General features: G+C 34.2%; 1 protein-coding gene across 1 annotated transcript in view; it reads left to right on the top strand.

Annotated features, from left to right (window-relative positions):
• EPC2 (enhancer of polycomb homolog 2) overlaps nucleotides 1-12,127 on the top strand; it is a 107,027-nt gene extending 94,900 nt beyond the window's left edge. The window contains exons 11-14 of the mRNA XM_011359594.2: nucleotides 5,956-6,092; nucleotides 7,568-7,727; nucleotides 8,696-9,029; nucleotides 9,936-12,127. Of these exons, the coding sequence (XP_011357896.1) occupies nucleotides 5,956-6,092; nucleotides 7,568-7,727; nucleotides 8,696-9,029; nucleotides 9,936-10,008 (704 nt within the window). The 3' untranslated portion in view covers nucleotides 10,009-12,127. The remainder of the gene's footprint in view (nucleotides 1-5,955; nucleotides 6,093-7,567; nucleotides 7,728-8,695; nucleotides 9,030-9,935) is intronic.
• The last annotated feature ends 3,663 nt before the right edge of the window (nucleotides 12,128-15,790 follow it).

The raw sequence follows: 15,790 nt of genomic DNA, 5'->3' as shown, positions 1-15,790 counted from the left end.
GTTCTTTAGTACTGTCCACATAGTACTGTTTCTTCCTTTGAAAAATTTCAAGGCTTAAGCAACAGCTAAGGTACATTAGAATTAATTTTTTTAATCACTTTTCAAATATATATTTAATTTTTTGTTGCTAGAGTAAAGGATTTTGTTTTCCTTCTCTGCTTAGTGTGCTCCTCTAGTCATTGAAGCCACAGGTTTTTTTGTTGTCATCGTTGTTTTTAACAATTTTGTTTTGTTTCAAAATATTAGGCATGAATATATAAATGCATAATAAATCTTTTAACAACATTTTTGTAAATAATTAAAAAGCTATGGCAATTTTAAGTACCCATCTGTACCAGTTATATTCATTACATAGTTTTCTCAGTTCTGGTTAGATAATTTTAAATAGATTCACTTACAATTCGATCAATATTGATAGAAATTTCTTCATCTTCCTAAAGCAAAAGATATTGATACAACTTTTAGAAAGACGTCTTTTTATATTTGATGAACATATACAAAAGGATCGAACCCTCCTATATTTAGTTTTTTTTAAGCTATGTGTCTTTTACACTTGATCTTCTGCTTATTAATTGACTTGGTCCTGAAAGCATGTGTCTTTAAGAGTAACAAGGCTGACACAGGATTATATTCTTAACTGGCAGAGATTATCACTGAGCTAGACAAATTATAAGGACTGAATTGTCTATTTCACAGCCGGGAAATTCAGCAAATAAATGATTTAATTTATGGTAGCGTTGATAAACTTGACAGTAATACTAATTTGTATCACAAGTTCCTTAGTTCTTGAAAAAACTTGAACTTGTGGACTAGTGGCAAAGAATTTACTTTTATGTTGTTAATAACCTAGTTAATGTTTTTCAAGTCATCCCTGTATCCTAAGTATATTCCAATTATTATTTTCGATATCATACATTAAAGACTTAAAAGAGAACAAATTGAAATATGTATTCTATGTCTTAGAAGAACTAAAACAAAGGATTTCATTTTAAAGCAAAAAGATTTGTCTTGTTAACTATTAAAATAAAGGTATGTTTTCTAAATTGAAAAGTTCTCAAAGAATAGAATCTGGACAGAAAGGAAAGATAGATTGTGCTGAAAATGGCAAGTGAATCACCAAGGAAAATTACTTTCATACATAATTATTTAGGATCTATTATGTGCAAAGCACTATATTGTTTAAGAGTTGCAAAGTTTTACACGGTAATAATCCTTACCTTCAGGGGTTTACAGCACATGGCAAATACTACATTCTTTACATAAATAGATGATAAGATTTTAGTCATTTGAAAGTACAGTATTATTTAACTATTCTCTTTAGATGCTGTTCTTAAATCCAAACCTCAGTAAACTGTAGTTCACATCTAAAAGTAGCTTTGCATGCTCAGGTTTGAAGGGCTGGATTAATTTATGCTTAATCTTGGTTTTGACTCATGCATGATTGCAAATTAGTGTATTTTTTTATTTTCTCACTTGTCTTAGTGTACTAAGTAGATAGATACCAGAAGCCTTTTTGACCAGCTTCAAATATCTCAATAAAACCAATTTATAAAATCATCAACATTTGGGACAGTTTTCTAAAAGAAATTCCCTATTTTTCAGTTTTCCGGTTTCCCTTCCCTTTCTTTCTTAAATTGCTATAAAATGTTTGCAAGCATAAAAGTTTTAGGACAGATAGAACTATGTTTTAACAATTGGCCAAGGTCATCACAAGGATTTGTTTTTTCAAGTTAGGGTCACTTCCAAAGATGAGAAATGAATTCAGACTTCAAGAATTAAAAGATTTTAGTTTGACTACTAAAGGAAATAATACTGAAAATTCAGTTGTAGCTATTTAGCTTCAGTGTCAGAAGTTTAAATGGACCTTTAGTCTGTTTTATTTATTCTCACATCTTATTTGTTCCTCATTCTCCTCACCCTCACCTCACCTCCTGTCTCCACCTTCTCTAACCCCACCTTCTCTAACTCCATAGTTTTGCAGTTTATTTTTTAGTTTGTTAGTTTGCCATTAGTTGTGAGAGTTACATATTATAGAAAGTGTATAGTCCCGAACAGGTAGTGCCAGCTTTCAAGGATTGGGAGATTTGTCCTCAGAATAGTTGCAGTGGTTTATGTAACCTTTCACCTGATTCCTCACTATGACCTGGAAGGTTTAAAATAGGATCTCCCTCCCCGTCCCCATTCCCCATTCCCCATCCCCCAGTACAGCCCCAGCTCTGACTTTACAAACAAACAAAAATTGCATATAGTCTGCATTGCTTCAGTAAAGCATATTTAAAATTTTTTGTAATAAAGACCTCTATCTGGTTGATGAAGAAATGCTGGATAATACATTGTTTTGACTTATTGATAATCTTTACTACCACATTAGGTGGGAAAGATGATAATTGGGCAACCTAACAGACCATATATAGGAACCACATGCCTGAAAGGTAAAGAAAGATGAAATAAGAGATGCCAAGGACCTTTGAAAAAAGAATCAACATTCCAAGGATTGTGACTAGTGTTCTAAGAAAAGGTATCTGGATTCATCTGAGGAATAAAGCAAACTGATAAATCCAAGATAGATAATGGACCACATATAAAAAGATAGCTTGAAAGGTTAGGGGCTTTAGTGAAAAACAAAATATTTAGAAGTGTAAGTATATCACTAAGGTACAGAATGGCACATTTACATACATAAAAAGGAAAATCTGTAATACGTATACCTATTAGAATATGTTAGTCAGGGAGATTTGCAAAACTATTTACTTAGGGAAAGAAATACTTCCCATTTGTCTGGAATAGTGAAATATTGCCACCTTCATCAAACATTCAGATTTGCGGATACTTTTAAACCGATAGGACTTGGAGGGGGGAGGGGGAGGTTTATGACCAGCATGAATTTTCACTTTTAAGCTAGCAACTTAAGAGCAGCTAGTGCAAATAACTTGGGTTGGCCCTACGCAACTGAAGCAGATTAAGGTTTCTCTTCCGTACCTTCCCACTTCCCTTTTGCACCTCTACCACCCCACTGCCACCTGCCCAAAGCTGGGCCCCAACCCTATATCTCATTCCTAAACAGATTTCTTCACACTATAATTAGGACCTTTTCCTGATGTATTTTGATGTTTGCCTCTTGATGATTCAAAGTCAGTGTAAGAAGTAAATCTCATAAAGTATTTCAGTAATTTTTGAAAGGAAAAATAATTAGTGGAAAAGGTACTTTCAATCAAATTACCATGTTCCACCTACCAGTAAGTCAAACCTAAGAATGGTAAGTCAGTACTCCGTCTGTACCACCAAAACCATACTTTTCTTACCACTTTCCATTCACCCTAACAAAATGAAAGCAAGTCAGAAAGGATGCTTTGTACATGTTCTAACTGTATGTCATGTTATTAATTACTATTTTTGTCTGAAGAGTTGAAATAAAACTAATATTCTAGAAAATTCTGAATGAGGAACATCGGCTTGTTAAAATAAATGAAATGAGGAAGAAGAGAAGAAATGAATGTAACTTTTTTAAAGCATATCCATATTATAGAACTAGATAGTTTATAACAGTAATTCTCAACCAGTAATGGAATCAGAGATGAGATTTTTTTGTATCAAAGTCAGCCTAAGTTTTAAAAGGTTAGGAAACACTGACTATTAATTTAAATAATTTGGATTGAGCCTTAGTTGGGATTTTATGAGTTTTCATTGGGAAAAGATGGGGTTCCTGAGCAGATGAATGGTCTCAACAAGATGGTGATAAGTAGATGTATCGCCCCAAACAGACAAGTTTATCAGCATAAATGATCATCTGCTCAGAAAAGCAAATAGAATACCAACAATTGGCAGCACTTTGTTAGCCATGGACTACCAACTGAAAGTAATTTTTTAATTTAAAAAAGATGCAATTTATTCTTTCTACTAATTTAGATACACACTTTATTGCGAATTAGTAAGATTTTATGATTGTCTTAACTTCAAAGGTTTTGGAAAAAGAAAAGATCCTCCTTATTCTCATTTCTCTCTCAATTTTAAAATAGCCACTAAAAGTATATTTTCCTTATTTGTTTATTCCTCACTTAAAGTTAACCATTGTGGCTCTTCCCTTTTTACCACAATGTAAACCTTCGCCCTGGACAAATGTAATGCCGGATCTGAGGGAGTAGACCATGTTAACACCAGATTCCATGTCTGTTTATTTTGCAATCCTACACTCCTTATACACATAGGACTTAAACAGATTTATTTGGGTTTAATTTTTTTCTTCCTGCCTTTGTATCTAATAAACTATTTTTCATCTCTTTCCCAAGGTTTTCAAACAGCTGGAAATTCGTGAATACTTCACATTTTCATTTGATTTTGAAGATTGTAAATTTAGAATTAAAAATTTTTTTTTCATTTAAAAATAGAACACTTGCAGTGAATTTAACATGTGCAAAGAAAGACATTTGATTTTGTTGGTAATTCAGTAAGATAACTAATGTGTACTTCAAAAATACAGGTAATATTAAAATTTTAGAATGAGTACTATCATAGCCCCAGATTTTTTAATCTTCTAAAAATAAAATCGCTATATATTTAAGAACGGTTTTTCCCTCATTGTCAATACAAATTTTAATGATAATGTGAAACAGAAATGAGGACATATCTAAAGGCTTTGTCCATCTCTGAGGCCAAACTCCCTTTTCATAGAAAATAGACTATACTGTACATAGCTTGTTATATAAGTAATTTACCATCAAAATTTTTTTTTAATTTCCCATTTGTGATCCTACTAAATAAAACACTTTGAGGGTAGTTAAGTAAGCTAGATTAAGGGTATAGTCTCCTGTCTAAACTTTTTTGGTCATATCGATTAGATTTCTCAATTACATTTAAAGGTCAACTCTCATATTAGTTGGTATTTTTTTTATATGTACTTTTTCTTTTCTCCCCAAGGACTTTATAGCAGGGACTCTCTTGATTTATTTTCCCCTGTTGTCACTCTTACCTCTTATTGCAGCATTCTGCATTATAGTAGATAGTAAATACTTGTTGACCGGGTGAAATAGTTGGAAGAGAGGAAAGAAAGCAATAAAGAAAAATAGAGTAAAATGACTTTAGAAGTAAATATATTTTGATGTGATTTAATATTTCTTAACTCTGGTAACAAACTTAATTTCTATGGAAATAGCTCTGTATCCTCTAAATCATTTTATCAGTGATCTACTTAAATATGGAAACTTGTTTACATTTCTTTAAGAAAAACATTTCCTATTACAACTTTTTCTTCGCTAATCTTTTAAACAAAAGTTTTAGATGTCTTGTTTTTATTTGAAATTACTAACTTTTAACACAATTATACCATAATTGATTACATCTGAAGATACATTGTATATTTAATTTTCCGGACACCTCTCTGATTTCTAGCCCACATTTTTATAGATAGGACTTATTTTAGGCATCTTATCTATTGGTTTAAACTATGGTTTATGGTTATGTTAGATGAACTCTTTGTCTTCCACTCTGATTCGTAGTCAGAGAAAAGATATTTTCACTTCAGTGTTATAGATGAAAACCAGCAGTCAGAATCATATACATTCTTGCAGGTAGTCATGCTTTCTTATTACAACTGTAGCATAGTCATTGTTATTATTTGCACTAATAAATCAAAGTTTCTCATTACATAGTTACCATAATACAGAGAATTAAGAGTGATCTCAAAGATACTGTCTGAGTCAATGGTAGAATTCTTATATTAGAACTGTGTTATACAGTAAAAACTACATATAAGAACTTTTTTAGCATAAGGTCATGAATATTAGCATAAGCTACTTTGGCTGAAAGATTTGTCATTTTTATTGGGTTCTTTGCTGATGATGTATATTGGTTTCTAATTGCTTTTCATCTTAATTGTGGAATATTTTATGTTGTATTCTACTTGCATTGTAAAAAGTACTTTAAAACATACTTATTTCTGAAATTAATGTTTTTTATCAGTGACAGGGGGTATCACAGAAGAGCAGTTTCAGACACATCAACAGCAGTTAGTTCAAATGCAAAGGCAGCAACTTGCTCAGCTTCAGCAGAAACAGCAATCTCAGCATTCCTCGCAACAGACACATCCAAAAGCACAGGTAAACCTGTCTTTAAATCATGCTTATGTCTCTTCTTTTCTTTCAAAATTAGGTAGTTCTGTTTAATTTTAATCTAGTCACAGAAAATAACCTTAATATCGCCAATCTCTATTTTGGAGATGAAATCTAGGTGTCTTTTTTGTTAATTTACATAATTTTAAGTGACTGGTTTATAGTTTATGAAAGGAGCACAAGAATCAAATATAATATTTTTAATTTAAGAAAAAACTTTTTTAAAAGGTTATGAGAATTCATAAAAATAATTATATACTCTTAGAACCATCATTCCCCACCTCTGCTCCCCTCCCCCCCAAAAAATTTTTTTCAATGATTTAACTTTGCTAATCTCTTCCTAAACTGTATGTTTAAGTGCCAGGTGAATGTGACCCATGAGCTAAAAAGTAATTCTCTTGAATTGTACAATAAATCTTAGCCCCTTGCCCCCTTGAATCACATTTCCCTGAAGAAAAAAATGCAACCAAGTGAGGTTTTCCATAAGCACCACAAAATGAAGACACGGTGGATAAGAAAAAAATACTTTGTAAAACCGTAATTGCCAGAAGAAAGTTCTTTCAACACCTTAATATGAGCCCTGTAAGACTCATTTGGACTTCTGAACTATGTGAGAATAAATTTCTATTGTTTAAGCCACTAAAAACAAAACTGTAACTGAGAAGTATATTTCAAATTTGAGCCATCTGAAAAAAATAAACCTAGTATTTTAGGTCTTACATTTTGTTGCTCCATAATTCTAAAATAATAACTGGATTAACTCATTTTCGTTGTATTCTGTGAACTCTGAGGCCAGCACCTCCTCAGCTCATTCTCAGAGTGTCAGTACACAGACAACCATCAGCAACCATCACCGTAGAATTATTCATGCATTGAAAATCTCAGTGATCCTAGGACACCTCAACACTCCCATAACATGCAGGTGGATTTGGGACTGGGCCCACATTGTAAGGCTATTGGCTGTTAGTAAATGCTAACCAGTATTTTACAAAATCAAGGAAAATGGCCATTAAACTTGCCTTTATTTGCTTTCTCTGAGCCTCTTAGGTAACCAGCTTAAAGTATTTTCGGTCTCTACTGCAAAATTAGGCCAAGACATATTTTTTACTTTGTGACAAAAATGACTATTAGTCATCTCTGTGATTTCATTTTGCCCATAGTATCAAGGTTGTCGAGTACTTTTAAAAGCATTCGTTAACCCTTATTGGAAAAATTAATAGAACGTTAAAGGTTTGAGTTTTTTTATCCCCTAGTTCTTTCTTAGAAATAGTTTTTTGCTTCCCAGTTTTTAGTCAATTCCCTGCTTCATATGTCAGAAAAAAGTCTGTAGAGTCCTAGATCTCTTAATATAAACACTTGTAACTGATCAAAATGAAAATGACAACAACCTTTTGGATTTGCCCTTAATATGTTCACGGAATCACATCGTAAAAATTGAGAGTTTAATTTTGTTCATTTTATAGGGCTCAAGCACCTCTGACTGTATGTCTAAAACCCTTGACTCAGCCAGTGCCCACTTTGCTGCATCTGCAGTGGTCAGTGCACCTGTTCCAAGTCGCAGTGAGGTAGCCAAGGAACAAAACACTGGCCACAACAACATAAACGGTGTTGTCCAGCCTTCAGGTAAGCCTGTGGTTTCATGTGGTACTTACTAGCTCAAAGTTGTAACTTGCTGATTTGAGTATGGTTTTTGTCTTTTAAATCTAAAAGGAAAACATTGTACAAGAAGTCAATGAGGACTTCTAGAATTTCAGAATTCAGAAATTCTGGAATTTCTATGGATAGATGTGGTGGAATAGCTGGATGTTTTCTAGAATTCACATAGAACCTGCTTTCTATTTCTTCCTGAACCCACTGCTTACCTACCCATGTTACTCTCCACCCTACTTGTTTTTATCCATGTACTGTCAGTTGCCTCACATCTTAGGAAATGAATTGAGCAAATTGACAGCCATCACTGTGGAATTATTCATGCATTGATAAAAAGCCAAATATAATCCAGGATGGTTTGTCAATAAGTTTGAAATTTAATTTACCTTCCTACTCTTACATATTCATAGACCTGCTTTCACTGACTCCTCCTGTTGATATACAGTATGACTGAAACTGTCTGCTTCTTACTACACCCTGAGTCCTCAGACTTACTGTTCCCATCATCCTTTAACCACTGGTCAGACCTCAATTTTCTACTTACTTTTACATGTACCCACAATCCTGATTGCCCCTTCTTACTGATGTTCTTACATGGGTAAATTCTAATGGAAATCCAGCTACCATTTTTACCTGTCATCAACCTTTAGAGAGGACTTCCCTGTCCTGTTACACAGTTTCCAAATATGGGGGCAGCAGAATACTTTGCAAAGCTCTTTTATGCAAGCCAGGAGAAATAGGGCATCTTTGTTTTGGGGGTTGTAACAGGTAAGTATGTTATACTTACTTGTCAGAAGCTCTCTTTGGAGAAGCTATTGTGTGGAAAGTTAAATTGGCATTTAATTAGAATACAGATGTTTGGATTTATTTTTATTATTAAACTCCTAATTTTTTAAGAGTTTAATATCTCATGACATGAATGATTTTTTTTTCTCTTTCAGGAACCTCTAAAACATTATACTCCACCAATATGGCTTTATCATCCAGCCCAGGGATTTCAGCTGTACAACTAGTCAGGACAGTTGGCCACACCACTACAAACCACTTAATCCCAGCATTGTGCACGAGCAGTCCTCAGACACTTCCCATGAACAATTCTTGCCTGACCAATGCAGTGCACCTCAGTAACGTCAGTGTTGTTTCTCCGGTCAATGTGCATATCAGTACACGGACTTCAGCGCCATCGCCAACAGCCTTAAAACTTGCCACAGTTGCTGCCAGTATGGACAGAGTGCCAAAGGTTACTCCCAGCAGTGCCATCAGCAGCATAGCAAGGTGTGTGTGTGTGTGTTTCAAGCATCATTCTATCCCTTTCTGAAAGCTAGCTGTCTTGTGAGAGGAAAAAGACTTATTTTGTTTACTGCTGAAGCAGTAGATATCTGTTAATTGACTTGGTTTTCAACAGATGTTGAGTATCTGGTTAGCATAAAGATCTGTGACTTACATTATTTGTTTGAGGTCACTAGTAGGTGTTTAAATGCCAACCAGAATTGTAAAACCACAAGGAGAAAACCACATCCAACTGGTAACCAAATATATCAAAGAGTCTTATTTTAGAACCTACAGTTACTCTTACATTACTTTATTGTAGTTCAGACAGTCTGGAAGGTTAGAATTATTATTAACTTCCAACTCAGAGTTTTAATTTCCAAATCAAAATCGTGTTTTCTTCAACCTTAAACAAAAAAGGGAAATTAAAATTATCCTATGTATATATTAAAATTGAGAATATTCTGGGATTAACTAAGTCTAGAATAATATATTGCAGAGTATTTTTTATATTTCTTTCTATGAGACTAATTTAGTCTCATAGAAATCAGAAAAAAAATTGATTTGCATGGATTAATAACTACATAACCTTAAACCTGTAAAATTAAACTATAGCAGAAAGTAATTTAAGTAGTATTGTATTCCTAATGATTATCGTTTTTGAGCATCAAAAGTTCTGTCTATTGTAAAAAACTTGGATTGTCCTATGTCATTTATCTCATAACTGAATTATCACTGGCGTATACTGAAATAATATGTTAAATTTCTTTCTTAATAGGTGTAATCAAGTAATTAGAAATTGGGAAGTACATGTTTAGTTGTAGTTACATAAAAATGTATCTGTAAATACTAAGCAGTAGCATCATATTCTAGAGAATGTTAATGTTTATTTTACTCTTTGCCTTATTATAGAGAGAACCATGAACCAGAAAGATTGGGTTTAAATGGAATAGCAGAGACAACAGTAGCTATGGAAGTGACATAACCTAAAACACGTGGCTTTGACCTGTGCTGATGGTGTGCAGTCATTCATATTCCAGCTGAATGCAAAAGGCGACACTCTGTGGATCACAGAGCATAACAATGGACCTAAATGGACTACAGTATATCGGATGTGTAATCGATATATGATGTATATTTTGTAAAATTGGGAAAATCACTACCTTGTAAAATAGTTTATTTGTATCATCAATATTATTTCTGTTACTTGAATAGTAGATATTCATCATCATGCTTTTGCACTTGAATTTGCAACTGAATGGATTTTAAAAAATAATTCTTTAATGGGATCATGAGCATGAAATGGGATCCTGCATCACTTGTTTTAACTATTTATTTTGCCATGTTTACATTTTGTATCTTGTAAAAATAAATCCAACTTTGTGTCTAAAAAGTTAAAAGATTCATAGCTAGGAAATGAAATTCTTGTAATTTTTTTCTAAAGGAACTGTAAAGTTTTCACTTGGTTCATTTTGTTTCACAATTTGACTAGATGGACTTTTTGGTAAATACTTTAGTGGCATTTCACTGTCAAATATGAAGTTCAAGGCAAAATAGTATTTTCTATTACTGTGCAGGGGAAAGGGATGGATCGATACATGCAAATTTAATGTAGTAACTCACTTTTCCATATATTTTGAATGTATATTTCTATTTATAATACCAGTTTATAAAAAATAATTACACAGAAAAATGGACTAGGAAAAATTATGCATCTAGCACATTTAAACTGTGCAGATATGAAAATTTTTCAAGGATTACATTTTATCTGAAGACTGCATATTTTAACTGGCTTTAAAACTGTAACACACCACATAAAGGATATTTTACCAGGTATGTATTGCATTATATCATTGCAATAATTATTGGAAGTCTAGATATCGAGCCATCCCAGGTGTTGGGAGGGGGGGAGGGTTGTGGCAAGATTGTCTTTTCAATTTTGGAGAGTTTTCCTGTGGCTACAAGGCAAGTAACGGGTTGGAAAAAAGTCTGACTGTAAGCGTTGGACACCTTCATAGTGTAGTGTTTTAGTGACTTTTTTTATACGGTTCTTGTAAATTAGATACGTGTAGTGGTGTTTCAGAATGTTTGTTTATGCACTAGTTCAGACAACTTTCCCTGTTACTTGTTCTTGATAAGTGAAAACTGCAGGGAAATAAAAATACATATCAAAACATGGACATGCTGCATATGTGTTTATTTCACAATGTGCACACAGTATAATTTAAAATTTAAAGGAGATAATAGCACTTAACAGCACTTTTCATTTTCACAGTGCTTTCCAAGCATTAATGAAAAGAATTATAAGAAGCTCATCTGTGGGCACTATTGGGTTTCAAATAATCCAATATAAACTACCTTTGATATGAAAAGTTCTTGAAATATTTTACAGAATGTAAGTAATTTGCAGTGTAACATTCATTGAAATCTCATAAATGAGCCTCATTTTATAAATAAAAGTTTAGAGTAGAATTATATTGCAAGGGGTTTTGTCAAGTAAGTATGGGGAAAATGTAAATATTTTTAATGAATATGATTAAAACCATTTCAAACTTACATAATTTTATACTTTACATTTTTATATCTGCAGTCCTGAAAGTTGTAAATTGATATGTCAGTTGAATTAATGGGTCAAGATTTCTGCCGAGAGTGGTTTTTATTCAGGTCCTAAATGTGTAAAGCAGTTTATGGGCAAAACCATAGAAAAAATAAATTTAATTTCTTCCTTGGTTGTGACCTGATAGGATCCATGCTCATTTCTGCCATACTACCTCTGGAGTTACTCATTGCTGATGATATAAAGGAAATAATTTTGATTTGATATGTATTATGACTGTTCATTCTGCTTATAGTTGGATGTATCTCCTTGCTATTAAGAATTTAAAACAACTTTAGTGCCAATTTCAAAGAAAGCTTTTTTTTTCCATTTTACTGAAGCAAAGCATGAAGTGAATTTTCCTTATGTGATATACATGTTATAAATAATTTAAGCAAAACAGAAGAGCTATCCATTTGTACAGTTTCTGGAGATGTGGCAAATCCAGAATTTATCAAAGACTGATGACCAATTTATTTGTCCTTTTTGAAGTAAAATAGAAAAACAAGCCTTCCTTATTTTGGTGGTTGTAACTATTTCACAGATGCTATTTTAGATACTTGCACACACATTTTCCCAGTGTTTTTCAAAAACCTACATGACAGATATTTATTTTCACCTTATTAAATTGAAGAATAGTTTATTTTGCATGGGTCCTCCACTGGGCAATACCACTGTCTCTTGGTTCTCTGAGGAAGCTAGTGTTGTTCACTATAGTTACCTATAGTTCAGGAAGCTCCTAGAGTCCTTGGAGAATGTTTTCTGATAGGATGAGTGGTAAGTTTCTGTATTTTTTTAAACAGGTAACTCTCATGTGCTTGGATAGCTAGTAATTCAATATAGATGCAAAATATAACTAGTTTTCTGCCTTTTAAAAGAGAATATTCTTTTCCTGGCAACTCGATCATCATTATGGCGAATTATGATAGTAGCTCTAAGTATACTTCAGGATGTGTTGTATATCTTTCTTTTGCAAAAGGTCAAGGGGAAAAAAATAAAAATATCTGGAGGGCACATTTAAAAAATATGTTCACCAAACACATACACACATTCTTTTACAAATAGGGAATACAGTATTTGCAACAATACTTGGTATTTATTTTTTTATTACCAAGTTTTTTTTGGGGGGGGGGAGAAGGGGGAAATAGGAACATTTCAGAAACTGCTCCCTAGTATGTACTGCTGTATATGATATGCTATATTTTGAACGGATTTTATTGTTCAGTAATATACTTTTGACTGAAATGTTTTGTTGTTCCTTGTCTGGTTTGGCAAATTAAATTTCAAAAGGTTAAGGGTATTCTAAGTTATTGTGAATATTTTATGATGTAAGATGAGAGATGTTTTCATCATTAACCATATAATAATAGGTAGAGTCATCCAGCATGTGTAGTTCTCTCCTAGTGACTTTTTCATTTAGTCCTAATAATAGTTATGTGAAATATTATTACTTTTCCCATTTTACACATCAGGAAATTGAAGTTTAGAGAACTTAGGTAACTTGCCCTGTCGTCACATAGCTGGTAAGTTCCTGAGCCAGGATTAAACTTGGGGGTAGTCAACACTCTTAAACCACTGCTTCCATCTTTAATGTGAAAGAAATGCTCTTCAAAGAAGCACTTAATCCACTTATTGGCAGCATCTGTAGCAGAGTTTTAAATTTCACGTAGAAAACAACTTTCTCCCATTCTTACACCACCACGCAATTAATGTTTTTGCTTCTCAGACTGAGTGCATTTGATCCAATTGTGGCTTCTAGCCATCCACCCAGCAAACCCAAACCAATCAATTTATCCTCTCAGACCTGGCTGGTAAGTGCTAAAGCGCTCAGTCAGCACAAGGTGTTGGGAGCTGGGTCTGGGCCAGAACTTGGCTGAGGGTTAGCCCTTTCTGCACCTTGGTTTCCCAACCTGTAAGATAATCAAGTTCCTAAAACTCCAGAAAGGAGGCCACACAGACAAGCTACTAGTGGAGGTATATGTGTGGCCCCTGTGTCATTGGTTTCTCACCAAAGAAGTAAATGATGTAAGGTATAAAACCGAGCATACAGTTAGTCTGGACCTTTTTTTTCTTTTTCTTTTTTCTGTCATGTCATGAAGACTGACTAGAGTACAGACATTTGTATTCTGTGTAATACAGCGGACCTTGTACAGAACTAATAATTTTTAAAAATTTTTTTAAAGTACAACATACTCAAAATGTTTAAATTTCTTAATAAATTTTTAAAAAATAAAGTTTCTATTATCAAAGAGCAAAAAAAAAACCTAACCAATTTCAGTAACTACAAGTCTCAAAAGGGCACAAGACACATTTTTCGGAGGAGGCACCAATGGGGAAAACGACAGACAACACAGTGCTGTAGAATATTAGAGTATATGTTGAGCCTGGTTTTAATACATTCTGTGCCATCTAGTTGGTTAGTGATTGTATCATGTTCATATTTCTGAACTTTTATCACAGGACAAATGGGAGGAATTAGATAACATCCAACATCTGTGTCAGCTCTTGTGCTATAGGAATCAAATCTCCAACTCCCTCTCTTACCTCCCCCGGTGGCTCCAGAAAAATCACCTCCTCTGCTATTGTCAGTACCCATTGACTTAACAGCACCATTCAAAAGGGTCAGTAACAAATCAGACCTTCCTACCATACCTTTTTCTATTTTCTGAGGAGGGACTGTTTCTTATTTCAAACACATGGACTTAAGCTTTTTGGCTGTGGCTTACTGCAAACCTTGAAATTTTAACATAGGGAAGAGAAAGGTAACTCAGCTACATATATCCCCAGCGGTGGTTTATTTGGTAGAGAATTTTAGGTTCGGGCTATCTTGAAATGAGATCTTATATCAAGATTAAGGGTTCTGTGTGTGCTTAGAGATGTTTTGTTACTCTTATGAAATCTCCCTTGCCCTTTTGTATATTTGAACCAAACCCCTAACTGGCTGGCTGACTAGAGCAAGTCAAGAAGATGATGAAATGTCCCTGAACATTGACCTGGCCTCAGAGTGAATACCTGTTATCAGGAAAGCCTAGGATTCTGCAATTACTTTTTACTGGTAGGACAAAAGAGACTGACTGCAATCACAGAAAATTATTTTACCTTCCATATACATGCTGTTGATTTGATCAGCACGGTCTAAGGCAATGACATTTTCCATTTGTCAGTGTTTAAAACCTTTAACTATTAGTATATAGAACACTGTGTTCTTCCTCTGTTCAGTCCCAGGGCCACTGAGGGTCATGAGCACACACAGCTCCTGTCTTACTAATGCCTGTCTCATGTGCTCTTCTCACTGCCAGGGGTAGATTTTGGTCAGTGGCCAAGTGAACTCAAATTAGAGAAAGCGAAGATGCAGGATTTCAACTTTTATCTTAATACATTATTAGTTATCTTCTGCTGAGCAGTAAATTGTTACAAACAACACATATAATGTGGGTTAGGAGTCTGGCACAAGGCTGACAACAGGGTGACAACAGCTCTGTGTTCTTATCTGGAAGTTCAAGTAGGGAAGGGTTCACTTCTAGACTCTCTCAGGTTGTAGACAGAATTGACTTCCTTGTGTCTGTAGAATTCCTAGCAATTTGCTTCTTCAAAGCTAGCAATGGAGAGAAATTTTACGCTTCATGAAGTCTCTTGCTCAGGGAAGGCCTTAGGCCTCTTGAAGGGCTCATCTGATTAGGCCAGGCCTGTGCAGCCAGATCTGCTTTGATTAACTCAGTCCACTGATTAAAGGCCTTAATCACATCTGTAAACTTTCACTTTTTCCATATACATCTAGTTAGAAGCAAGTCGCAGGCCTTGACCACACTCAAGAGGAGGGAATGCAGAAACACAAGGAGACAGGAATTATAGGGCTCCCGCGGGGTGTGTCCGCAACACCTTAGTAACTGGATTCCATCCCACTACCGCCAGTACCTTGGATTAACTTCAATAGAACTACATATTTTTATAAAGAAACAACTTAAGGTACTCTAGTGTGAACATTGTGCTCTTCTATAAATCATAAATTTCAGTCTTGACTGTCTGGCAAGGTCATGTCCAGTCTGGACATGATCGGCACACAAGCGTAGAAACGGGTGGATGAGATCAGCTAGAGTAAAAGAGTAGACTGGAAAGAAGAAAATTGTGAACAGCAGATTCTCAGCATCTATGTGGCTAGGGGAAGACGGGG

This window comes from Pteropus vampyrus, unplaced genomic scaffold (assembly GCF_000151845.1).
Source record: "Pteropus vampyrus isolate Shadow unplaced genomic scaffold, Pvam_2.0 Scaffold2, whole genome shotgun sequence".
NCBI classification, from domain to species: domain Eukaryota; kingdom Metazoa; phylum Chordata; class Mammalia; order Chiroptera; family Pteropodidae; genus Pteropus; species Pteropus vampyrus.
Note: the sequence above shows the minus strand (reverse complement) of the source record. Positions and strands in the feature narration are given on the sequence as shown.